This window comes from Hemitrygon akajei, chromosome 5 (genome assembly GCF_048418815.1).
Source record: "Hemitrygon akajei chromosome 5, sHemAka1.3, whole genome shotgun sequence".
Taxonomy (NCBI): Eukaryota; Metazoa; Chordata; class Chondrichthyes; order Myliobatiformes; family Dasyatidae; genus Hemitrygon; species Hemitrygon akajei.
The window spans coordinates 131,228,567-131,255,666 of NC_133128.1; the positions used below are offsets into that span (position 1 = coordinate 131,228,567).

Here is a 27,100-nt window from a genome sequence, read left to right on the forward strand (position 1 = left end):
ATATGTCACCATATACTACCTTGAGATTCATTTTCTTGCAGGCATTCACAGTAGAATCAATGAAAAAACTACATGCAAGGACCGACTAACATGCAAAGGAAGACAAATTGGGAAATTACAAAAAAAACAAATAATGATAATAATAAGTACATAATACTGAGAACACGAATTGTTGAGTCTTTGAAAGTGAGTCCAAGTAATTTAAATTTCTTACTTGAGAATTGAAATCAGTTAGCAGCTCCCCTTGTACATTGTTTCCTGGAGCTATTGTGTGAATTTCTAGCAGTTGTTTCTGCATTCTGGTCACATTCATTTCTTACCCAGCCTCATCAAATTGCAGCACTTTCTTCCAACTTATGTCCCTCCGGGGCTGGGGTGGTGCTGAGTCAGAGTGCCGTCAGTCATCCATATGGGCACTACTAATGCTATGTTTCCAGATGCAGTTTGAAAGGGGAAGAGTGTAGATGAGGAAAAGGAGGGTGTCACACAATGACAGCAGACACAAGAGTGTGTTTATGAGGAGGGACGTCTTCGCAAGGGAATGTTTTGGATATGTAAATGTAGGAGCCTGGCCAAACACAACTGGAGTGGGGAGGAGAGGCCGGCCACCAGATGTTTGTCAGACGTCAGGAAGAGCAAAGGGGAAGAGGGCACCTTTGCGGGAATCACAAAGGATACCACAATGACTTTCATTCATGCAGCATCTGAACTGAGTTCAAAGTTAGAGTCAGAATCAAAGTGAAATTTATTATCAAAGTAGGTGTATACGAGGGATTACAGGACTTCCAAGGTTACGGGCGCCTGATTTCAAAGGAGTGTTCGGGAGGCCGGTCGGGTGGATGGGGATGGATTTACAGGCAGCTGTGGGGATTCTAAGGGGTTCTGCCGGCTGGGAGAGGGGGCATTTCCACGTGTCATTGCTCCCCACCCACCATACTCAGAATGCCATCTCGTTTACGAATCCTAGTAATTTGTTGTTTAACCGAAGCAGTTTTCAATTGATTAGCCAATAATTTGCCAGACTTACCTCCATGTACATAAAACTGGGTTCTAGATTTAATTAACTGATTTTCAATCGAAGAGGATATTAACAAACTATGCTCCATTTGAAGTTCAACTCTTTCTTTACAAAATTATTTGCTGGGGGTCACTGAATAAATCTTATCAATTGCTTTGATTTTATCAACCAATGTTAATATTTTAGAATTAGTTCATTTCCTAACTCCAGCAGAGTATGAAATAATCTGTCCACAAATAAATGCTTTAAAAGTGTCCCATAAAATTCCACTAGAGATCTCTGCTGTAGAATTTGTTGAGAAAAACAAATCAATTTGTTGTTTATTAAAATTAAGAAAGTCTAAGTCCTGCAATAAAATAGAGTTGAACCTCCAAGATTTAGCATTAGTAGATGAGTCCATTGTCTGAATAGATAGCTTCAAAGGTGCATGGTCAGAAATGGTAATGGAGTCATATTTACAATCAATAACATCACACACTGTTGATCATTCCAGAGTTATGGACAGGTTAGGTTGCAAACGGTCTCCTGAAGTGGAGCCTTGTCTCAGCCCGGGGACAGCTTGTACTGGATACAGGTCAAAGTCTGTGGTTTGCAGAGGAAGAGAGGACCACGGGCAAGAATTGGGGAGCAGGCTGAGTGGTTGATAGATCACAGGAGGGAGCAGAGAGCGGCTTCGTGGACAAGAGAGAACACTTGTTGGGATTAGCGTTGGAGAAAATTGGGGGTTGGGCCAAAGCACACCGGTTAAATTCCTTTTGTCATCATAGAAGAAGCAGAATATTCACTCAGAAATAAATAAGCAACTCTGACAAACACGCGGACGATTTGAGAATCAGCTTTTCATTCCGAGGAACTCATAATGGAACGCAACTGAACAAGTAACTGAAAGTTAGACTGACGGCCCAGGGGGGCTGGAGCCAGAGTTTGCCACCGCAGGGGAGATGCTCCGGCACCGAGCGCTCACTTCCCCGAACCCGTACAACTCGAACTGAGTTTTACTGTACCTGGACAGTCGGTGCTTCCTCGCGGTTCTCACCAAACCTGGGCACCTACAACAACAGATCGACCACAAGAACTCCTTAGGTCTCATCGATCGCGACTCGCTCGGAACTAAGATGTCTCGCTTATCGCTCTTCACTGATTAATGAGGAGTGGAGGAAGGGCGACAGCTCGGCAACTTGCCAGCTCGGGCTCTTGGACTCGGGAGGGGGATTGTAAAGAGGTGGAGGTCCGGCCCTGGGGAATCAGACTGAATGGAACAAAGAGAACAGCAACTCATCCCATATTCATCTCAATTCTTTTTTCATTTTCCTCACATTCAGACCAGGTTTACCATCACTGACATACAGGGTGTCTTGAATAAAAACACAAAATGCTGGCAGAACTCAGCAGGACAGGCAGCATCTATGGGAGGAGGTAGTGGCGACGTTTCAGGCCGAAACCCTTCATCAGGAGGGTGATGAAACCCTGATGAAGGGTTTCGGCCGGAAACGTCGTCACTACCACCTCCCATTGATGCTGTCTGGCCTGCTGAGTTCTGCCAGCATTTTGTGTTTTTATTTATTTCCAGCATCTGCAGATTCACTCGTGTTGCCTTAGGATGTCTTGAAGTTTGTTTGATGGCATTAGTACAATGCAAGACATAAAAAATTACCATAAGTCCCAATGATGAATAAACAATAGACAAACAAACATATAGACAATTAAACAGAAAGATAAATAGGCGGGCAGACGGTGCAAATGAGGAGGTGGCGTTTAGGGGTTCATGGACCAAACAGAAGTCTAATTGCAGAGGGAAGAAGCTGTTCCTGAAACATGGAACGCACAGCAACATTTACGCTCCCTGCTTACCCTCATTGTTGTCCAGGAAAGAGGTCTACTCTTTCAACAGGTACTGTAAAGGAGCAGTGTTCATTTAGTATTTCAGAATTACTTCCAGCCATGGTATTAATACTTCACTGTTAGTTTGAGAGTTTTGGTTAACAACCTTGTTAGCCTAGTGTTAATTGTATTTTTTCCTTTAAATTTCCTAACAGTCCCATTAAAGTCAGTGAACTGTTGACCTGCTTCAGTCTCTCTCTCTCTGCACTTGGGCCTTATACAAAAGTGTTGACATGCTATCTCCAGCTGGGACCTCATCAGTTCCTGGCAACGGAGAACCCTAGTAATTAGTCAAGGGAGACCACCGAAGCAGGACAGGCCATGAAGGAAGAGGTCCTGCTGAAGAGGGCAAGACAGACTTCACTTTTCACTCTGAGGACTTTTGAATTCCCATGGGCAACAGTCCGAATGACTAGGACACCCACCAGCAATGAAGATGGAAAGAGTTACTGAAGGAATTATCCAAACCAAAGCAATACCAAAATAAATTTAAAGGCAACACGAGTGAATCTGTAGATGCCCTGATGAAGGGTTTCAGCCTGAAACGTCGTCACTACCTCCTCCCATAGATGCTGTCTGGCTTGCTGAGTTCTGCCAGCATTTTGTGTTTTTATCCAAAATAAATTTCTAGATTTTACAAGGTTTTGAAGATGAGCTCAAGCCATTATGAACCACTGGCCTTTCAATTCTGTCACACAGAGAGCATTCATATTTCCATCTCTCTGACCCCAAATCTTCACCAATGGTTATTAGATTTATTGAGTATGCCTGCAAGAAAATGAATCTCAGGGTTGTAGATGGCAACACGTATGTACTTTAACAATAAATATACTTTGAACATTGATAATTGTGCTGAGAGCACCACCTCAGAGCCAGGCACCGTCAGGGATGAATAATACTGGCAGCAAGATCTGGGAAGATGTTCAGGGCTGCACGACAGCAAGAGTAATGGAGGCTTTGGGGCAAGAGCTCAAGACCAGGAGGGTTTATGCCCTGGATCGTGCAATCAGTTACAGAGCACAGCTCAGACACTTTTGTGGCAAGGCTAATGCAAGTTTCTGCCAAATGCAGATTTCAGGGAGCACAGTGGAGACCTCCCCTGGCCCATGATCTCTACTCTGCAGGTCTGAATCAGAACTGGGTTTATTACCACTGACAGTGTTAAGGAAGTGTTACACATGAACAGATTGCTTCCCTGTATAAACAGAGAGATCCAGTATGGGACAAGGTCTCTCCTGCAGTGGCAGACCCATGTGTACCCCTGTACTGCAGAAGTTGTGGCAGGGCAAGAGTTAACATAATGTCCAGGCAAGGGTGGATTGCAGATAGAGAGCAGATAGCCCCAGCAAGAAATGTCTGTGAAGATCACAGCTTCCCTTTGCACAACAGGAAGCCAGGGCCATTTTAGCTTAGAGACATGATACAGTAATCAAAAGATGTAGGCCACACAATTACTTTACCAACTTCAAACCATCATTGTTTGTCAGCTTGTAGTTTCTATTGATTTTTTTTTTTTTTTAAAACACCCTGTATTGTTAATGGCAATCAAACCTGCACACAAGGAATTTGAACATTCACATTTCACCTGAACTGCTAGTTAATTCTGCATAAAATTGGCATTTCTCTGTTCAGGCTTCAGAACAGTGTGGTGATAGTAACCATACTGTTCTCCTTGTGTCAGAGCACTGGAGCAGGGATCCAATCCAGACCCAGTACTGTGCACACAGTGATATTAATTGAGTAACAAATCCCAAGGTGCAAACAAAGTTGGTGTCAAAGTTCAGGCAGAGATCAAAACATCCAGAGAAATCCAAAAACCAGAATCGGGAAACAGGCAGAGTCAATATTCAGACAGACAGAGTACAGATGCTGGAAAGTCTCAGGAAAATTCACTGGCACAATCTAGCAACAAGCAGGTGAAAGCACAGGACTGAAATACACTGAGCAATAAACAGGGAGGCAGATGATAGGTGGAGCACAATGAAACACAGGTGTCAGCAATACAGGTAATAATGAGAAGCAGATGAGAGACAGAGTACTCAGTAATACAGGGGCCAGAGTAGAGCAGGAGCACATGGCAATACAAAACCACAGACTGACAGTGAGGGGGAAACACACAAAAAAGACAGAGTTCAACTGGAGGTACTGACAACAGGTAAATAAAGTGTGATAAAGGAACAAGTGTGAGTTTTCAGTGTTCAGTTATCAGTGATGGCAAAACACCTGAGCATTTGACAAGGTGCCACACATAAGGCTGCTTAACAAGGTAAGAGCATATTGTATTAAAGGAAAGATGTCAGCATGGATAGAAGATTGGCTGACTGGCAGGAGGCAAAGAGTGGTCTTTTTGGGTTGGTTGCTGGTGACTAGTGGTGTTCAACTGGAGGTACTGATAGGATGATACAAAGATAGGGGAGAGGCAGGTACTGTTTAGGAAGCAGGAAATCTGAAGAAGGACGTACAGATCAGGAGAATGAGCGAAGATCATTGCAGAGAAGAGTATGGTCATGCACTTTGGCGGAAGGAATAAAGACATAGATTATTTACTAAACAGGGAGGAAATCAGGGGTGCAAAGGTACTTGGTAGTCCTCATGCAGGATTCCTTAAATGCTAATTTGCAGGTTGAGTCTGTGGTAAGGAAGGCAAATGCAAACCCCCTTAGGAGTTTTCATGTTTTATTGTTTTGCAACATTGAAGCACAGTGGATTTAATTCGGCTTTTGTTTTAACACTGTTTTGTGTCAAATTGAAAAACAGCTCTAGAAAGTGATCTCACTTAATTACAAATATAAAATACTAAATAATTGATTGCATAAGTATTCACCCCATTCAAGTCAGTATTTAGTAGATGCATCTTTGGCAGCAGTCACAGCCTTGAGTCTGTGTGGATAGGTCTCTATCAGCTTTGCACATCTGGACACTGCAAATTTTCCCCATTCTTCATTACAAAGCAGCTCAAGCTCTGTCAGATTGCACAGGGATTGTGAGTGAACGGCCCTTTTCAAGTCCAGCCACAAATTCTCAATTAGATTGAAGACTGACTCTGACTTGGCAATTCAAGGACATTAACTTTGTTGTTTTTAAGCCATTCTTGTGTAGCTTTGACTTTATGCTTGGGGTCATTGTCTTGCTGGAAAACAAATCTTCTCCCAAATCTCATTTCTCTTGCAGACGGCATCAGGTTTTCCTCGAGGATTTCCCTGCGTTTTGCTGCATTCATTTTACCCTTTTCCTTCACAAGCCTTCCAGGGCTGCAGCAGTGAAGCATCGCACAGCATGATGCAGCCACCACCATGCTTCGCTGTAGGAATGGTGTGTTTTGATGATATGCGGTGTTTGGCTTATGACGAACATAGCATTTAGTCCAATGACCAAAAAGCTCAATTTTGGTTTCATCAGACCACAGAACCTTTTTCCAGCTGACTCCAGAGTTTCCCACGTGCCTTCTGGAAAACTCTAGCTGAATTTTTATGTGAGTTTTTCCAACAGTGGCTTTCTCTTTGCCACTCTCCCATAAAGCTGTGACTGGTGAAGCACCTGATCAACAGTTGTATGCGCAGCCTCTCCCATCTCAGCCACTGAAGCTTGTGATCTTCCAGAGTTGTCATAGGTCTCTTGGTGGCCTCCCTCACTAGGCCCCTTCTTGCACAGTCACTCAGTTTTTGAGAATGGCCTGCTCTAGGCAGATTTACAGCTGTGCCATATTCTTTCCATTTCTTGCTGATTGACTTAACTGTACTCCAAGGGATATTCAGTGACTTGGAATATTTCTTGTATCAATCTCCTGACTCGTGCTTTTCAGTAACCTTTTTGCAGAGTTATTTGGAGTGTTTTTCTTTTTGTCTTCATGTTGTAGTTTTTGCCAGGGTACTGACTCACCTGCAGTCGGACCTTCCAGATACAGGTGTATTTTTACTACAATCAATTGAAACATCGTGACTGCACACCCAGGTCTCCAAAAACAGATCTCCATTTAACTAACTATGTGACTTCTAAAACTACTTGTCTGCACCAGTGATGATTTGGTGTGTCATATTAAAAGGGGGTGAATACTTACGCAATCAATTATGTTGTCTTTTATATTTGTAATTAATTTAGAGCACTTTGTAAAGATCTGTTTTCACTTTGAAACGAGAAGTTTTCTGTTGATCAGTGTCAAAAAAGCCCAATTAAATCCAATGTTGTAAAACAATAAAACATGAAAACTTCCAAGGGGGGTTGAATACACTTTATAGGCACTGAAAAGCAAAAATGTCACGCTGAAGCTTTATAAAGCATTGGTCAGACTGCACAGAGTATTGTGAGCAATTTTGGGTTCCTTATCTGACAAAGGATGTGCAGGCATTGGAGGGGGTCCAGGCAAGGTTTATGAGAATGATTCTGGGAGGAAAATGGTTAACATATGAGGAGCACTTGATGCCTCTGTGCCAGTACTCACTGGCGTTTTAAAGAATGAGGGGGATCTCATTCAAACCCATTGAATATTGAAAGGCTCGACAGAGTGGACTTGGAGAGGACGTTTCCTATAGTGTGGGAGTCTCGGACCAGAGCACAGCCTCAGAATAGAAAGGTGCTCCTTTAGAACAGAGATAGAGAGAAATCTCTGGAATGCATTGCCATAGACAGCTATGTAGGCCAATTCATTGGATATATCTAAAGTGGAGGTTGGTGCATTTTGATGGGTTCTTGATTCATAATGGTATCAACGGTTATAAGGAGGAAGTAGAAGAATGGTTTCGAGAGGGATAATAAATCAGCCCTGAATGAATGATGCAGTAGGCTCGATGAGCTAAATGGCTGAATTTTTCTCCTGTGTCTTAAGGTCTTATGGTCTAAACACACTTTAATACTGTGGATTGCTTCTCTGTCTTGGGTGTATGAAAATAGAACTTTAATCCAGAATCAATTATGAATGCAGAAGGTTTTAGAAAGAATTGAAGATGTATCTCAGAGGAAGAAAGTTGTTTGGATAACTTCGTGGATGAGAGAGGTTTAGAGGATGTGTTCTGGGTGCAGGTTGATGAGACAAGGCAGAATAACTGCATGGACTGAAAGGACCAAAGGGCACATGTCTGTGCTGTACTGACCTTTGATCCATGTGTCTGTGCCACACTGACCTTTGATCCGTGTGTCTGTGCCACACTGACCTGCGATCCATGTGTCTGTGCCGCACTGACCTGCGATCCATGTGTCTGTGCCGCACTGACCTGCGATCCCATGTGTCTGTGTCGTACTGACCTACGATCCCATGTGTCTGTGTCGTACTGACCTACGATCCCATGTGTCTGTGTCGTACTGACCTACGATCCCATGTGTCTGTGTCGTACTGACCTACGATCCCATGTGTCTGTGCCGCACTGACCTGCGATCCATGTGTCTGTGCCACACTGACCTGCGATCCCATGTGTCTGTGCCGTACTGACCTACGATCCCATGTGTCTGTGCCGCACTGACCTACGATCCCATGTGTCTGTGCCGCACTGACCTACGATCCCATGTGTCTGTGTCGTACTGACCTACGATCCATGTGTCTGTGCCGTACTGACCTACGATCCCATGTGTCTGTGCCGCACTGACCTGCGTTCCATGTGTCTGTGCCACACTGACCTGCGATCCATGTGTCTGTGCCGCACTGACCTGCGATCCCATGTGTCTGTGCTGTACTGACCTACGATCCCATGTGTCTGTGCCGTACTGACCTACGATCCCATGTGTCTGTGCCGCACTGACCTACGATCCCATGTGTCTGTGCCGTACTGACCTACGATCCCATGTGTCTGTGCCGCACTGACCTACGATCCCATGTGTCTGTGCCGTACTGACCTACGATCCCATGTGTCTGTGCCGCACTGACCTACGATCCATGTGTCTGTGCCGCACTGACCTACGATCCATGTGTCTGTGCTGTACTGACCTACGATCCCATGTGTCTGTGCCGTACTGACCTGCGATCCATGTGTCTGTGCTGTACTGACCTACGATCCCATGTGTCTGTGCCGTACTGACCTACGATCCCATGTGTCTGTGCCGCACTGACCTACGATCCCATGTGTCTGCTGTACTGACCTACGATCCCATGTGTCTGTGCCGTACTGACCTACGATCCCATGTGTCTGCTGTACTGACCTACGATCCCATGTGTCTGTGCCGCACTGACCTACGATCCATGTGTCTGTGCTGTACTGACCTACGATCCCATGTGTCTGTGCCGTACTGACCTACGATCCCATGTGTCTGTGCCGTACTGACCTACGATCCCATGTGTCTGCTGTACTGACCTACGATCCCATGTGTCTGTGCCGCACTGACCTACGATCCCATGTGTCTGTGCCGCACTGACCTACGATCCCATGTGTCTGTGCCGTACTGACCTACGATCCCATGTGTCTGTGCCGTACTGACCTACGATCCCATGTGTCTGTGCCGTACTGACCTACGATCCCATGTGTCTGTGCCGTACTGACCTACGATCCCATGTGTCTGTGCCGTACTGACCTACGATCCCATGTGTCTGTGCCGTACTGACCTACGATCCCATGTGTCTGTGCCGTACTGACCTACGATCCCATGTGTCTGTGCCTCACTGACCTGCGATCCATGTGTCTGTGCCGCACTGACCTACGATCCCATGTGTCTGTGCCGCACTGACCTACGATCCCATGTGTCTGTGCCTCACTGACCTGCGATCCATGTGTCTGTGCCGCACTGACCTACGATCCCATGTGTCTGTGCCGCACTGACGTACGATCCCATGTGTCTGTGCCGCACTGACCTACGATCCCATGTGTCTGTGTCGTACTGACCTACGATCCCATGTGTCTGTGCCGCACTGACCTACGATCCCATGTGTCTGTGCCGCACTGACCTACGATCCCATGTGTCTGTGCCGTACTGACCTACGATCCCATGTGTCTGTGTCGTACTGACCTACGATCCCATGTGTCTGCTGTACTGACCTACGATCCCATGTGTCTGTGCCGTACTGACCTACGATCCCATGTGTCTGTGTCGTACTGACCTACGATCCCATGTGTCTGCTGTACTGACCTACGATCCCATGTGTCTGTGCCGTACTGACCTACGATCCCATGTGTCTGTGTCGTACTGACCTACGATCCCATGTGTCTGTGCCGTACTGACCTACGATCCCATGTGTCCGTGCCGTACTGACCTACGATCCCATGTGTCTGTGCCGTACTGACCTACGATCCCATGTGTCTGTGCCGTACTGACCTACGATCCCATGTGTCTGCTGTACTGACCTACGATCCCATGTGTCCGTGCCGTGCAGATCTACGATCCCATGTGTCTGTGTCGTACTGACCTACGATCCTATATGTCTGTGACGCGCTGACCTACGATCCCATGTGTCTGTGTCGTACTGACCTACGATCCCATGTGTCCGTGTCGTACTGACCTACGATCCCATGTGTCCGTGCCGTACTGACCTACGATCCCATGTGTCCGTGTCGTACTGACCTACGATCCCATGTGTCCGTGCCGTACTGACCTACGATCCCATGTGTCCGTGTCGTACTGACCTACGATCCCATGTGTCCGTGTCGTACTGACCTACGATCCCATGTGTCTGTGTCGTACTGACCTACGATCCCATGTGTCTGTGTCGTACTGACCTACGATCCCATGTGTCTGTGTCGTACTGACCTACGATCCCATGTGTCTGTGCCGCACTGACCTACGATCCCATGTGTCTGTGCCGTACTGACCTACGATCCCATGTGTCTGTGCCGTACTGACCTACGATCCCATGTGTCTGTGTCGTACTTACCTACGATCCCATGTGTCCGTGCCGTACTGACGTACGATCCCATGTGTCTGTGCCGTGCAGATCTACGATCCTATATGTCTGTGACGCGCTGACCTACGATCCCATGTGTCCGTGCCGTACTGACGTACGATCCCATGTGTCTGTGCCGTACTGACCTACGATCCCATGTGTCTGTGCTGTACTGACCTGCGATCCATGTGTCTGTGCCACACTGACGTACGATCCTATATGTCTGTGACGCGCTGACCTACGATCCCATGACACCAAATAAAAAAGGGAATCAGAATTGGGTTTAATATCACTGATTTATATCATGAAGTTCTTGTTTTGTGGTAGCTGTACATTGTAATACATAATAATAAAAACTATATAAATTACAATAAGAAATATACATAAAATGAACATTTAATGAAGTAAGTTGTGCAAAAACCAAATGGGAAAATACTGAGGTAGAGTTCATGTGAGTAAAATAACAAAAGCTGGAATTACTGTGGGACTGGTGTAAGTGGGTTACTGCAGGATTGTTGGTTACTGGGGACTTGATGGATGAAGGACCTTTTTTATAGTGCTGCTCCCTCTGACTTTTAAAAAAAAGAGTAAGTTCACAAATGATACCTTGGGCACAATGGTCATGTGATTCTCCACCATACTCCATGTACTTCTGCTCAAGTGGTATTACTTACTAGCCCATCTGCTCAGAACTTTTTGCCAGTATTAGTCAAATGGAAATAGGCACAATTAATTACAACACAGAATTACTTTATGTAACACAAAGTCCCAATGCTGTTGCAGCCTGAAAGCCTCACTGACCTTTGAAACGTTTAAACAAATATGTTGTCACCTTCTGTACCTTTGATAGTCTTCCTGACTCCTCTAAGTTCACCTCAAATATCAAAAACATCCTGGAAGGGTGGTGGTGACTGAAGATGAGCTCGTCACAAGGATTAATGAGAAGAACGAACAAAATGGGAGTCTGGGGGAATAAAATGTAAGAGTACATAAAGATACCCAAGGGCCAATTAGACCAATGGGTTTACTCTCCTGAGAGACAGCATGAACCTCAATGGGCTGAATGGTCTCCTGTATTATTTTGGTTACATACATTGAGGAGAAAATGCTTAAGACATTCCCTTTGGCCACCTCAGGGTCAGAAATAAGGGATAGAAAGCATTAACCCAGTGATTTTCATAATCTGGAGATATCCATAAAGCAGTTCTTGCAGTTGTAAGGTTGGAAATGGCACAGCCAGTTTGGACACAGCAAGTTCCACAAACTGCTCTAAGATAGTGATCTTATAATCAACTTCTAGCAACGTTGGCTGAGGTATAAAATGCTGGTTAGAGCATCAAGCTGAATGTTCTTCAGCAGAGCATCGTACCCAATCCACACCGGCTGCATTTGCTTTTCCCAAACCTACAAGAAACCGCAGGAGTTGTGGGCACAGCTGAGTGCTCCACAGACACCAGCCTCCCCACTATGCCTTCTGCCTGGACTTCTCACTACCCCAGTAAAGCAGCCAGCATAATCAAAGATCCCACCACCCTCTGCCATCGGGCAGAAGATTCAAAAGCCTAAAATCGTGTCACCAGGATCAAGGCAGCTTCTACCCCACTGTTAACTACTGAGTGGTTCTCTAGCTACTGATAAGATGGACTCTTGATCACATTATCGACCTGATTGTGACCTTGCACCTTACTGTTTACTGTCTACTGTACTACCTCTGTAACTGCACCACTTTATCTGTATCCTGTTATTGTTTTACCTTCCACTGCCTCAATGCACCGTTGCAATGAATTGATCCATAACAATGGTACAGAAGGAAAGTTTTTCACTGTATCTTGGAACGTGTGACAATAATAAACCAATTTATCAGTTTACCACTGAGAGTACACTAGGATGCAGGTTGGGTGACTGGGGTCGACGATTAGCCTGTAGAACAAGCCTCTAGAATGATAGCGTGCCCAGGACATGAGCTCCACCTACGCACGTTGTTACAAACCATGTACTGAGACTGTTTTAAAAAGAACAAAACCTGCTACATGTCACATGGTGGAACAACATGTTCTTTTTAAAAAGCTTTGTCAAAGCAATATAATTAAAAGTAGTCAAGGAAATGACCATTTTGTTAATTAGAGACTGGTTCTCTAAAGTAACAAGGTTATCAAAAATCAAAGGGTAACTCGCTAACTGGATTGTAGATTCAATTTTATTCGGATGAAGGGAAGGAGAAAGGGATGAAGAATAAATATACTTTTAAATAAAAGAAGAAAATCCACTTGAATTTATACAGCAGATTATACATTTATAATCTACTGACTAAAATATCCCACAGCAGCACAATCAAACAACATATAATAGGACCACATAATGGATAAAGCTGTGACAAAAAGCTACACTAACGTGGCAGGTTTTCAGAATTCAAAAGAAGAGGAAAGTTTAAGGAGGGAACTCTAGAGATTGGGACGAGGCAGCTGAAGATACTGATGAAGAAGTGATAGAAGTGGAGAGTGCACAAGAAGCCAAACAAGCAGGAGGAGAACAAAGATCAGAAAACTCTTCTGCTCTTTTCCTAACTCATACCCAGTGCTGTTCATCCATCATCGCTTGTTCGCCGCTGCTCCGATAACACCTGTACTAAATTTCTTGCAATGGTTCTGATAAATGGTCTTCTCACTGAGATAATAACTCTGTTTCCCTTACCAGAGATGATCTGCCAAGTGTTTCCTGTGATTGATATTTTTTATTCCAGATTTCCGTTTTCTGCAGTTAGTTGCTTCTAAATTTATAATGTTTGTTTTCAAATCCTTCTGTGTCCTCTCACCTCTTTGCAGTATTTCAGTGCCACTGCAGCCCTTCAGCTTTTACAGTTTTCTAACTTTCACCTCACTCTGGGATCTTGCTTAATATATATCCAAAAGACAGTTCCCAACAGTCTTTTGCCTGGATTCTGAGGCATAAAACCCTGTAAGTGAACAAACCAGCCACTGCTCAACGCAGGAGGTACAGATGCTGATATTCCTGAATTGATATCCATCATGTTGGTTGCACACAGGGTTATATTTTCTGACAGTCACCACACTTAGCAGAAAGTTGGCAGAAGTGTGAATTCGATGACCTTCTTCACACACATACACATTACATTGTACCTGATAGACCTCTGCCCAGGAGCGTTCAATAACCAAAGAGCTTAGCAGCTTAACGAAACATCAGTGATTTAAAAATATATATTTATATATTCATTCAGTGGATGTGAGCACAGGCTGATTGATAGTGTGTAAGCTAATGCCAGTGAAATTAGACTTGCTAGCTAATTCCACTTAGATCTAAAACTTGAATTGGAATTGGTTTATTGTTGTCACTGGGCTCGAATGCTAACTCTGTTAACAGCCACATGACTCAGCAGTAAGAGGGCCACCTTTCATAAACAATACACATCTAGGGTCGGAATGATCTGGGCTCAGCCAAACAGGAATGTGGGATGTTCTGATTAATAGAACCTCAACTTGAGTGAAAGCTATGTAAGTATTCCCATATAGATTACCTGTCGCCAAGAAATGACAAGTCATACACCAGCAGAAAATTATAAAGTATGTTTACCAATTTCAGCTTTATCAAATAGTTATTAAGAGAAAGAAGGGAAAGAAAATAAATAAAAGGGCCTATTACAGTTAGACCAGTCTAAACGTGCACATGACCATTGGAGCTCATCTCTTCCAACAGCTGGGTATGACTGTTACTCACGGTGCTGAATTCTCATCACCAATCACCGGTACAGCTTCCCATCTTGGACTCCTTCATCCTGCAAAGCACTCTTTGCCATCACATCTTCCCGTCAGATTGAATCCTACTGGCATCTCTCCCAATCTTCTCTTTACCGCATCTCCTGACAAAAGACCAAGAACCCCACCACTGTACATGCAAATCTCTCTCTGCCCAGCTCTCTCTAGAACCTCCTCCCGATCCCATCATCCCGATCGGCTGACATGACATTCCTAAGTTGAGCAAGATGGCCCTTCATCTTTCGCTGAAACCAAAACGTTCTACCAGCAGGACACACAGGTTTTACAGAAAACTACAAAAATGAAACACCTGACAGCACTGTGGTAGAAATCTTAACCAGGGGATTACAGTCACATTTACCGAGATATAGTGAAAATCTTGTGTTTGCATGTCACCCAGACAGATCATTCCCAAGCATAAGTAAATCGAGGTAGTAAGAATGCAGAACAGAGTGTTGCAGATACAGACAAAGTAGAGTACAGGCTGACAAATAAGATGCAAGCACCGCAGTGAGTTAAACTGTGAGATCAAAACTTCATCTTAAGCTGCAATGACATGTTCAAGCTAAGCTCCATCCATAACTAGAGTGGAAACTGATAATAGAGAGAGATAGGCAGGAGAGTAAATTATGGAAAAGGTATAAGAAGGCTACAAAGGGGTAAGATAAGAGAGTGGGTGAAGATCTGGCAAGTGAAGAGTAATAGAGGAAATTGTGAAATGGTCCATTTTGGCTGGGGAACCAAAAGGTAGATGGCCTGAATGATGAGAATGCAGAGGCCTGAGCTGCAAAGAGATCTGATTCTCAAATGGCTACTGTGTGGGTACAGTGAGTGTTTAGGAAAGCGGACAGGGTGTTATTGTTCAATATGAGGGGAGTTCAGTACAGGAGGCAGGAAATTATGCTTCAGTTACTGTATATGGGCTTTTTGTCTTCTATATCATGCATTGCATTGAATTGCTGCTGCTAAGTTAACGTATTTCACGACACATGCCAGTGATAATAAACCTGATTCTGATTATAGGCCATTTGTGCAGCCACTTGTATATACACCGTTTGTGTCTGTTTAAAGGATGTGAATGCATTGGAAGCTTTACTCTGCTTCCACGTGGAATAAATCAGTTGCTTTATGAGAGCTTAGATAGGCTAAGCTTACATACACTGGAATTTAGTAGATTATGAGGTAACCTGAATCACACCAGACTCTGACAAAACTTGCTAGGATGGATGCGAAGAAGATATTTCCTCTTGTGGGAGAATCAACAATTAGGAGAATGTTTTTTTTTAAAAAAAGGCTTCACATGTTTGGGTAACACACATAAAAGTGGGAGGATCTCAGCAGGTAAGGCAACATCTACGGAGAGGAATAAACAGTCGAAGTTTTGGGCAAAGACACATTCACAATTAGTCTTGATGAGAAGTCTCAGCCCAGAATATTGGCTCATCATAGATGCCTCCTCCAGCACTGTGTGTGTGTGTGTGTGTGTGTGTGTGTTGCTCTGAATTTCCAGCATCTGATGAGTTTTGTTGTGTTCATTTGTTTGAGAAACAGATGTAGTGAACTTTTCCCTTAGAATTCTTTTCTTCAAAGCGTGGTGGAAAAGAGCCGTTGGATATTTCTAAGATAGAGCTGGATAGATTCTTGATAAGCAAGATGTGAAGGGTTATGGGAGATTGAGCAGGGATGCAGAGTTAAGAGGAAAAGGATAAGAGGCTTTATTCTGTTCATAATTTTCTTTTGTGCTTGATGAAGAATGGGATATTAAAGAGAAGAACAAAATAAAATGAGGTACAACATAAGCAGAAAAACACGTTGCCACTTGGCACATTACAGCTGTGATGAGCTGGAATTTTTCAGTTATCACGTTTAGTTCATGCTGGTTCTGACAAGAATTGTCCAGCACCCAACCAGGCAACACTGTACCTGTGGATAGAGAGACTGAACTGATAATTAAGATGAGCTTTTCTGTTCAGATGATTGTCGTCAGAACTTGTCTGGCCATTTTGCAAAAGGATAATGGAGTGTAACAGTGAGTCAGCACAGAAACTGAAAATCAACAATAAAAAAACATAAAAACCTGGAATGAGAACAAAACTAGTTTAAATATACAAAGGGAAGAGCAAAATGTGAGCAAGGGTAAAGGTATGAAGGACTTTATGACAAAAAAAAGGATGATGACGTATCTGCCATTTGTGATGAAAGAAATGGAACACACGAGGATTGACTTTTCAAAGGAAAATTGAGAAAATTTTTGAAGGATAGGAAATTGGAGAACTGTGATGTAAGAGCTGGGGTTGGAGGGTCTGGAAAGTGAGGTTAACTAAACTGGTCTACAGGTAGCTAGCAGAGAAAAGATGGCCCAAATGCTCTTTATGTGTGCTGTTGGGACTCAATGATTCTACAATTAGCATACGTGAAAACAGGTTACAAAACGGTTATGTAATGTCAGAATTGTTATTATACATGTAATTATTGTAGGCCAGAGAGATGTATTTATCAATTATGCCAAATATTCCAAATAATGCAGGGTCAAATTTATCTTTGGAATAGTTTTAATCCAAGCTGGATGTCTAGGTCAGTGAAGAAGCAAGACATAATAATCTATGCTAAATCCCTGGGTGCAAGGTTATTGTGTCATATCTACTTTGGGTTCAATTGGGATATCTTAGAGAAATAAATTCTTAAGGAGGCAGATGAGCAGCCAGAAGTCTTGGCATGCATTAGTACCAGTGACATAGGTAGGAAAGGGATGAGGCCAAGAAGAGTGAATATAGTGAGTGAAGTGGGAAGCTGAAAAGTAGGACATCAAGGGTAGTAATCTCTGAGCTGCCTGCTGTGCTATGCAACAATGAGGGTAAAAATAGTGTGGCTGAGGACCTGGGGAAGGGGGCAGGCTTTGTTGATCACTGGCACCTCTTCTGGGGAATGTATGACAAAATACACCTGAACTTAAGAGGGACCAGTGACCTTGTGAGCAGGCTTGCTGGAGCTGTTGGGGAGCACTTAAACTCGGCTGGTAGTGTTGTATATTTAATATTTCAGTAATATTTGAGTGATATGTTAAATATATTTGATTAAGCATCCTTTGTTGTTTACATAGTTCATTACAGAAGTATGTAAATGGCATACGTTATTACATCTCCACATCATAAGTACACACCTACAAACGTAAAAATGAAACTATGAGTAGACACATTATTCCAGGATCCTTGCTTTTCTCTCGATTAGTTTATGTTTTGGATTTACCAAACAGAACAGTGGCAATAAGTAAGATTTTAAATGAATCCGAGATGATTACCTACCTGTTGAAGCATAGTGTGATGTCTGAGTTAAAAAAAAGATGCAGTGAGATATTAGAGTTTGAAATAGCCTCACACACTGATGTATTGAGAAGCCTCTTCTCAAGGACTGGTGTTCCAGAACACTTAGTCAGTGACAATGAACCACAGTTTGTGGTGGAACAGTTTCAATCATTCCCGAAAATTTATGGAATAAGACATTTAAAAATCTGCATCATACTACCCAGCTACAAATGGGTTGGTGGACTGGTTTGTCCAGGGTCTATAGAAAGCACTGTGAGCACTGTAATGTCAGCAGAACACACTACACTATTGCTGAATCAGAACCTCATCCATTTCCTCCTTGCATATCACAATGCAACAACTCACCAGCCATGCTGTTCCTAAGTCGTCCCCTGCATACACACTGAGATCTCCTCAAACCCAGTGTCAGTGGAAGTCAGATACAGGGAGGGAGCAATCTATCTATTGGATGTATTCTATAGACTCCTACATCCCCAAATAGCAACAGAGACACCAAGGAGAAGAGAGAATCAGAGGGGTCAGAAGAGAATCCGAGGAAGTCTCAAGAACCAATAAAGACGACTGACAAAGCAATGTGGTGAACAGGATCACCTGTGGAGAGTGAAACAAGAACTACTTTATCCAGACTCTCAACCTGTTTACAGGAACACAAAATGGTGGTATGAAGACAAGATCCACTGTTGCTAAACTCGGTACACAGAGACTGAGAAGAACACCACTTTAACCAGGACACTGTGTAGATTATGGTGCTGACAAACATGAAGCAGGCATGAGAATGTTTAGAAGTGTGGTTCTCTTCTGATAATTCCATAAACAAACTTATCAAAATAGACACCATTCACAAGCCCATGAGAGCCAAAGAAACACAAACCAATAGAATTCAAAAGTGAACTGAAAGAGTAGCCAATCAGGACTGAGGCAAGCGAAAGGGGGCCTATATCAACGTGAGCATCCCCAGAGAGAAACACCAACAACTGCAAAATGAGGATGTCATCTTCACTGGTGATGAAACGTCTGCAAGCTAATTGCCAAGCTCAGCAACATCAAAACCTTCATTCTGACAAACAATTAAATGTTTCTCTTTCTGCAGATGCTGCCTAACTTGCTGTGTTTCTCCATCATTTTCTGATTTTGATTCCAATTTCCAGCATCTGCAGATTTTTTTTGATTTTCATCTTTAATCTATGCTGTTTGTTATATAATTTCTAGACCATTGCAATCCAGTATGCTAAGCACAAGCTGCATGCTACCTTTTAGAATCTAGCTGTGACTAATTTCATTACCTAATTGGTCACAAAAAACAGATATTATCATGTGTGATCTTAATCCTAGATTAGAGTATGCAAATGAACTTCAACCTTTTGGCCATCCGTCAGTAAAATAGCAAGATGAAAGATAAGATGTGTACTTTTTTGTGTTTAGCTATTCATAAGCTGTCTGGTTATAATAACTTTATATCTCTTCCAGAAAACCCTAAAACATTTTTAAGACAAAGCGATGCTTTCAAAATCTCTGTTACGATAAAGTTACTGCATGGTATAAATCCAGCTTTGTGCTGAGGAATTGGTCCACTGACAACTGAGGTATTAAACCACCTAACCACTGAGATGCACATAAAGGTCCTTCCTCTGAGTCAAAGAAGAATAAAATACATCTTTGAGTGCCTCGCCCAACACCTAATCCTCAAGCAACATTGTTAAAAGTAGAAGACATCGCCATGATTATGTTGTCTTTGCAGAATGTGGCAATACCCAAAGGCAGAGGGTTTTCTTCATTCTTCATTCCAAAACCAATGATGTCATTGACTGCAAAGGTTGAAACATGCTCGTGAAACTATGCCTGGAGTAATGTAGGCAGATTTGGTATCTTGTTCAAAGGTGCGGTATACGTGCAGTGGTCACAGTATAGAGAGGATCATCTAGGCTGAAGGAGTTGATATTGAGGAACAGCTGAGCAAGCTGGGTCTATGTTCTCTGGCGTTTAGATTAAGTAGAATCAAAACACACTGAAACATTAAATTCTGAGAGGTGTGAACTTAAGAGGATGTTTTCCAACTACCTATTTCAAAGTTTCCATTCATTGAGTGTGCTTCATCTAGTGGGAGAATCTTAAATGAGGGGACATAGTAACAAGATGATAGGGAGTGGTGTGCAATTATTTGAAACTGACGTGATTAGGAATTTCTTCACCCTGCAGTTTGAGCGGGAGAAGCTAAAGTTAGATGTATCAGTAAAGTTAGAAGTGTAGTTCTCTTCTGATAAGAATACAGTAAAGGGAATTACACAGGTACAAGAGAGGAGTTGGCCAAAGTTGATTGGAAGGGGACACCAGCAGGGATGATGGCAGAGCAGAATTGGCTGGAATTTCTGGGAGTAATTCAGAAGGTGCAAGATAGATATATTCCAAAGGAGGAGAAGAATATACTAAAGGCAGGACAACACAATTGTGGCTGGCAAGGGAAGCCAAAGCCAACATAAAGCATAAGAGAGGTCGTAAAATAGAGCAAAAATTAGTGGGAAGTTGGAGGATTGGGAATATTTTAAAAACCAACAGAAGGCAACTAAAAAAGCTGTAAGCTGAAATATGAAAGTAAGCTAGCCAATAATATTCAAGGAGATACCAAAAGTTTTCTCAGAGACATAAAGAATAAAAGAGAAGTGACTGCTGGAGAATGAAGCTGAGGAGTAGTAATGGGGCACAAAGAAAAGGTGAACAGACTGAATACGTATTTTGCATCAGTCTTCACACTGTAGAAGATAAAACAATATGCTAGAAGTTAGAGAGTAGCGGGAGCAGAAGTGAGTGCATATTTGGGCTGTCAGGGAAAATAGGTATTCTGTTTGGAAGATGAATTCAGAGTGTTGCCCCCAACTTTCCAGGCACCAGATCAGGTCTCCATGCAATATGTTGTTGGGAGCTTGCAATGCACAAGTGAGTTACTGCCGTGGGCCAGCATCCTGAGCTCTATAGGCAGTACTGTTTGTTTGCAAAGCTGTCCTTTTAACTTTAGACTAATTACTGTTGAAATTTACGTTAATAACTAAAGACTGCTTCTTGCTTGTGACAGGAAACTGAGCAAGGAATATTGGATGGAAGTTTAAATGACTGAAAAACAACACTTGATTCCTGTGTTAGAAAGCTGAGCTTGGCTTGATGTCCTTCCTACACACAGTAACCTTCCCCCCCACCCACTGCAATGCTTATCAAGAATCATAACACCTCAATCAGCCTATAACAAATCAGACAACAATGGCTAAGTTATTTGGTTCAAGGGAACTTGCAGACCAGACTGATACTATCACTTGGCACATCAAATAGCTGATTGATCCATAGTTGGGAGGTTTGTGTATTCAGAGAGTCAGACTTCACAGTATTAATTTTGGATGACTGGGAGCTTTAAAACCATTTGTGTGCAAAAATATCATGTTTGTTAAGTCAACAAGTAGCAAAAACCTATGAATGTAAGAGACAATCAGGCTTTTTAATTGTCAAGGAATGACAGAAAAACAGGGTGGACGAGAATCCATTCATCTGCTTTTAATTTCTGCAACAGATGACTGGTTTGTCTGCAATTGGTTGGTATGTCTTTTTAGATTATTGGAATTGTACCTTTGTTTTGGAATTCTTTTGTGGTTCAGAAATCAATTGTAATTTGGAACCCTTTGATAAGATAGAAAACCTCTGTCAGTTTTAAATGTATATTAAGAATGTTATCTAAATGTAAATGTTTATCACTAAAACTAAATGAACAGTATTTAAGCTACCTTGTTAGCTGTAAGTATCTCCTCCTTGGTAGGGAGAGGGACTCACCACTTAATTGGTGGGTATTGGCAGCTAATCTCACCATGGAGGATAAACAGAGGTGTGATCTACAGTGCCTATAAAAAGTATTCACCCCCCTTGGAAGTTTTCATGTTTTATTGTTTTACAACATTGAATCACAGTGAATTTAATTTGGCTTTTTTGATACTGATCAACAGAAAAAGACTCTTTAGTGTCAATGTGAAAACAGATCTCTACAAAGTGATCTAAATTAATTACAAATATAAAACATAAAATAATTGATTGCATAAGTATTCACCCCCTTCAAGTCAGTATTTAGCAGATGCACTTTTGAATACAATTACAGCCTTGAGTCTGTGTGGATATGACACACCAAATCACCACTCTGCAGCCAATTGGTTTTAGAAGTCACATAATTAGTTAAATGGAGATCTTCTGTGTGCTGTCAAGGTGTTTCAATTGATTGTATTAAAAGAACACCTGTATCTGGAAGGTCCAACTGCTGGTGAGTCAGTATCCTGGCAAAAACTACACCATGAAGACAAAAGAACACTCCAAGCAACTCAACGAAAAGGTTACTGAAAAGCACAAGTCAGGAGATGGATACAATAAAATTTCCAAGTCACGGAATATCCCTTGGAGTACAGTTAAGTCAAACATTAAGAAATGGAAAGAATGTGGCATAACTGTAAATCTACCTCGAGCAGGCCATCCTCAAAAACTGAGTGACCGTGTAAGAAGGAGATTAGTGAGGGAGGCCACCAAGAGACCTATGACAACTCTGGAGGAGTTACAAGCTTCAGTGGCTCAGATGGGAGAGACTGCACATACAACTGTTGCCCAGGTGCTTCACCAGTCACAGCTTTATGGGAGAGTGGCAAAGAGAAAGCCACTGTTGGAAAAAAAAACTCACATGAAATCTCGGCTAGAGTTTGCCAGAAGGCTGAATTCTGAAGTCAGCTGGAAGAAGAATAGTGACAAAGTTGTTGTAGGCCTAACAAGGTGGGACTAAAAGTTGCTTCACGGTATGGTTTACCAGCATGAGAGCAGAGTTTACCAACTTTGGCTCAAGAGGCTTCGGTGAGGAGGCTAGTTCAGTAGCAGGTAAAGCTTTTGTAGTGGTTTAATTAAAAAGTCACTAAATAAAAACAGTAGCTGCATGATGTGGGAGCTAGTGGACCCCGTCATGGTTCCTGGTGACCACATCTGCAGCAACTGTTGACTGTTTGAGGAACTCAGGCTCAAAGTTGATGATCTGAAATCTGAGCTACAAACACTGCTGCACATCTGGGAGGGGGAGAGTCACCTGGATTCTCTGTTTCAGGAGGTAGTCACACGCATTAGATTAGCTGCCTCAAATTTGGTCTGTGGTCAGGGACAAGAGGGTGTGACTGTGAGTGAGGCGGGGAGTGGGATCCAAGAGACAGTGCTGGAGGAGCCTCAGCCCTTGAGCTTGTCCAACAGGCCTGAGATTCCTGCTCCCTGTGTGGATGAGAGTGAGGGCTGAAGGAAGGATGAGCAACCTAACTGTGGCATCGTAGTTCAGGGAGCCATTCAAGAGGGGGGAAAGAAGAGAGATATCGTGGTAATTGGGGATAGTATGGTCAGGGGAATAGACAGAGTTCTCTGTCGTGAGGATAGAGCGTCCTGAAGGCTCTGTTGCCTCCCTGGTGCCCGGGTTCGGGACATCTTCTCTGACCTGCAGAGGAATTTGCAGTGGGAGGGGAAAGTTTCAGTTGTCGTGGCCAATGACATAGATAGAATGAGGAAAGAGGTTCTGCTGAGGGAACTTGAGCAGCAAGGGATTCAATTAAAAAACAGAACCAAAAAGGTGGTAATCTCTTGATTACTACCTGAGCCACACGCAAATTGACATACAGGCAAGAAGATTAGAGAGTTAAGTGCGTGGCTCAAGGATTGGTGTGGGAGAAGTGGGTTTGAAGTCATGGGAATTTGGCACCAGTATTGGGGAAGGAGGGAGCTGTACCAATGAGACAGGCTCCACCTGAACCATGATGGGACCTGGATCCTAGCAAATCACACAGCAGTGGTTGTGGATAGGGCTTTAAACTGAATTGTTGGGGTGGGGGTTTGGGCTCAACAGATTGGAGAAGTATGGATAAAGAAAAAGAGAAAAGTGTGGATGAAGTTAAAAGTAAAAGATAACAAAGAGAAAAGGGTGGAATGCAGAAAAGTCAAGTGCATATGAGACAAAGATGAATAGATTTTAAAAGCACAATGAGTGTAAGGTCACGTAATCTGAATGACTATAGTGCTCGAAACAAGGTCAATGAACTTGTGGCTCAAATCAGTACAAAGAGGTATGATTTTGTGGCCATTACAGAGACATGGTTGCAGGGTGGAGGACTGGGAATTAAATATCCAAATATATCAGGTAATACAGAAGGATAGGCAGGAAGGTAAGGGAGGTGTGATAGTGCTCTTCATTAAAGATGAGATCACAGTGATAGTGAGAGACGATACAAGATCTAAGGAGCAGAATGTTGAACATCTGGATAGATTAGGAATTGTAAAGGGAAAAAATCACTGGTGGGAGTTGTCTATCAGCCACCGAATAATAACATTACAGTGGTACAGGCAATAAACGGAGAAATATCTGAGGCATGTCAGAATGGAACAGCAGTTATCGTGGGAGACTTTAACTTGCACATAGATTGGGTGAATCAAGTTGGTCGAGGCAGTCTTGAGGGTGACTTCATAGAATGCATCCATGATGGCTTTCTTGAAAACATGTTACTGAATCTACAAGGGAACATGTTATCTTGGATCTGGTCCTGTGCAATGAGACAGGTAAAATTAGTGATCTTGTAGTTAGGATCCTCTTGGAAAGAGTGATCACAGTGTGATTGAGTTTCTCATACAAATGGAGGGAGCGATAGTTCGATCTAAAACTAGTGTATTATACCTAATCAAGGGAGACTATAAGGGGATGAGGGAGAAGTTGGATAGGGTAGACTGGGAACACGGGCTATATGGTGGGACAGTAGAAGACCAGTGGAAGATTTTCAAAGAGATTTTTCATGGTGCTCAACAAAAGCAAATTCCAATTAAAAGCAAGGACGGTAAGTGTGGGGAGAGCCAGCCATGGATAACTCAGGAAATAAAGGAATGCTTTAAACTAAAAGCTTGTGTGTTCAAAGTCACCAAGAATAGTAGGATAATGGAAGATTGGGAAAACTTAAACAGCAACAAAGAACCTTTAAGTGAGAAATAATGAAAGGGAAGGTAGATCATGAAAATAACCACAAAATATAAAAGCAGATAGCAAAAGCTTTTATAATTATATAAAGGGGAAAAGCATGGCTAAAGTGAATGTAGGTCTCTTGGAGGACAAGATGTAAGAAATGGCAGAGGTTATAGTCGAGGCTTTGGTGATAATTTACCAAAATTCTCTGGGCTCTGGGAAGGTCCTGGTGGATTGGAAGATGGTGAATGTCATGCCACTGTTCAGAAAAGGAAGTATGCAAATGACAGGTAAATATAAGCCAGTTAGTTTAACATCTGTAGTTGGGAAAATGCTTAAAGCTATCATTGAAGAAGATATAGCAAGGCATGTAGAAAGGAATGGATCCATCAGGCAGACACAGCATGGATTCAGCAAAGGCAGGTCCTGTTTGACAAACTTCAGTAAGTTTGTTCTTTGAGGATATGACAAACACAGTGGATAGAAGGGAACAAATGGGTGTTATTTACTTGGATTTCCAGAGGGCATTTGATAAGGTGCCACATAAAAGACATAAGGATGCATAGAATTGGGGGTGATGTATTAGCACGGTTAGAGGATTGGTTAACTAATAGAAAGCAGAGAATTGGGATACATGGGTGATACATAGTGGGGTGTGTCAGGAATTGACAGGAGGAAGAGTATAGGAAACTGATACAGGACTCTGTGATATGGTGCAACTCAAACTACCTGCGTCTCAATATCACCAAGACCAAGGAGATGGTGGTGGACTTTAGGAGACCTAGGCCTCATATGGAGCTAGTGATCATTAATGGAGAATGTGTGGAGCAGGTTAAGACCTACAAGTATCTGGGAGTACAGTTAGATGAGAAGCTAGACTGGACTGCCAACACAGATGCCTTGTGCAGGAAGGCACAGAGTCGACTGTACTTCCTTAGAAGGTTGGCGTCATTCAATGTCTGTAGTGAGATGCTGAAGATGTTCTATAGGTCAGTTGTGGAGAGCGCCCTCTTCTTTGTGGTGGCGTGTTGGGGAGGCAGCATTAAGAAGAGGGACGCCTCAAGTCTTAATAAGCTGGTAAGGAAGGCGGGCTCTGTCGTGGGCAAAGTACTGGAGAGTATAACATCGGTAGCTGAGCGAAGGGTGCTGAGTAGGCTACGGTCAATTATGGAAAACCCTGAACATCCTCTACATAGCACCATCCAGAGACAGAGAAGCAGTTTCAGCGACAGGTTGCTATCGATGCAATGCTCCTCAGACAGGATGAAGAGGTCAATACTCCCCAATGCCATTAGGCTTTACAATTCAACCGCCAGGAGTAAGATATGTTAAAGTGCTGGGGTTGATTGTATTTAATGTATTTAAGTAAACTACTTAAGAACTTTTTAAAAGCTATTATTAATGCTTTTTGAGAGAGTGATTTAGATGCATATCATATTTTTACTGAGTTAAGTATTGTATGTAATTAGTTTTGCTACAACAAGTGTATGGGACATTGGAAAAAATGTTGAATTTCCCCATGGGGATGAATAAAGTATCTATCTATCTATCTATCTACTCTGGTTGGCAATCAGTGGGGACCGGTGTGCCGCAGAGGTTGGAGCTAGGCCCACAACTGTTCATGATATACATTCACAATCTGGAAGAGGGGACTAAGTATAGTGTATCTAAGTTTGCTGATGATAAATTGAGTGGAAAAGCAAATTGTGTAGGGGATACAGAGAGTCTGCAGAGAGATATAGATAGGTAAAGTGAGTGGGCAAGGGTCTGGCAGATGGAGTACAATGTTGGTAAATGCGAGATCATCCACTTTGGAAGGAATAAAAGAAGAGCAGATTATTATTTAAATGGTGAAAGATTGCAGCATGCTGTTGTGCAGAGGGACTTGGGAGTGCTTGTTCACGAATCACAAGAAGTTGGCTTGCAGGTGCAACAGGTTATTAAGAAGGCAAATAGAATGTTGGCCTTCATTGCTAGGGGGATTGAATTTAAGAGCAGGAAGGTTATACTGCAACTGTACAGGGTACTGGTGAGGCTGCACCTGGAGTACTGCATGCAGTTCTGGTCTCCTTACTTGAGGAAGGATATACTGGCTTTGGAGGTAGTGCAGAGAAGGTTCAGCAGACTGATTCCAGAGATGAGGAGGTTGGATTATGAGGAGAGGTTGATTCGCCTGGGACTGTACTCTGTGGAATTCAGAAGAATGAGAGGAGATCTTACATAAACATATAAAATTATGAAAGGGATAGATAAGATAGAGGCAGGAATGTTGTTTCCACTGGGAGGTGAGACTAGAACTAGGGGACATAGCCTCATGATTCA

The 27,100-nt window shown here is 42.9% G+C and overlaps 1 protein-coding gene across 1 annotated transcript in view; it reads right to left on the minus strand.

Moving 5' to 3' along the window:
• Positions 1-27,100, minus strand: part of mreg (melanoregulin) — a 135,986-nt gene that overhangs the window by 91,358 nt on the left and 17,528 nt on the right. Inside the window, exon 3 of the mRNA XM_073044506.1 lies at positions 2,029-2,155. Within this exon, the coding sequence (XP_072900607.1) occupies positions 2,029-2,155 (127 nt within the window). The remainder of the gene's footprint in view (positions 1-2,028; positions 2,156-27,100) is intronic.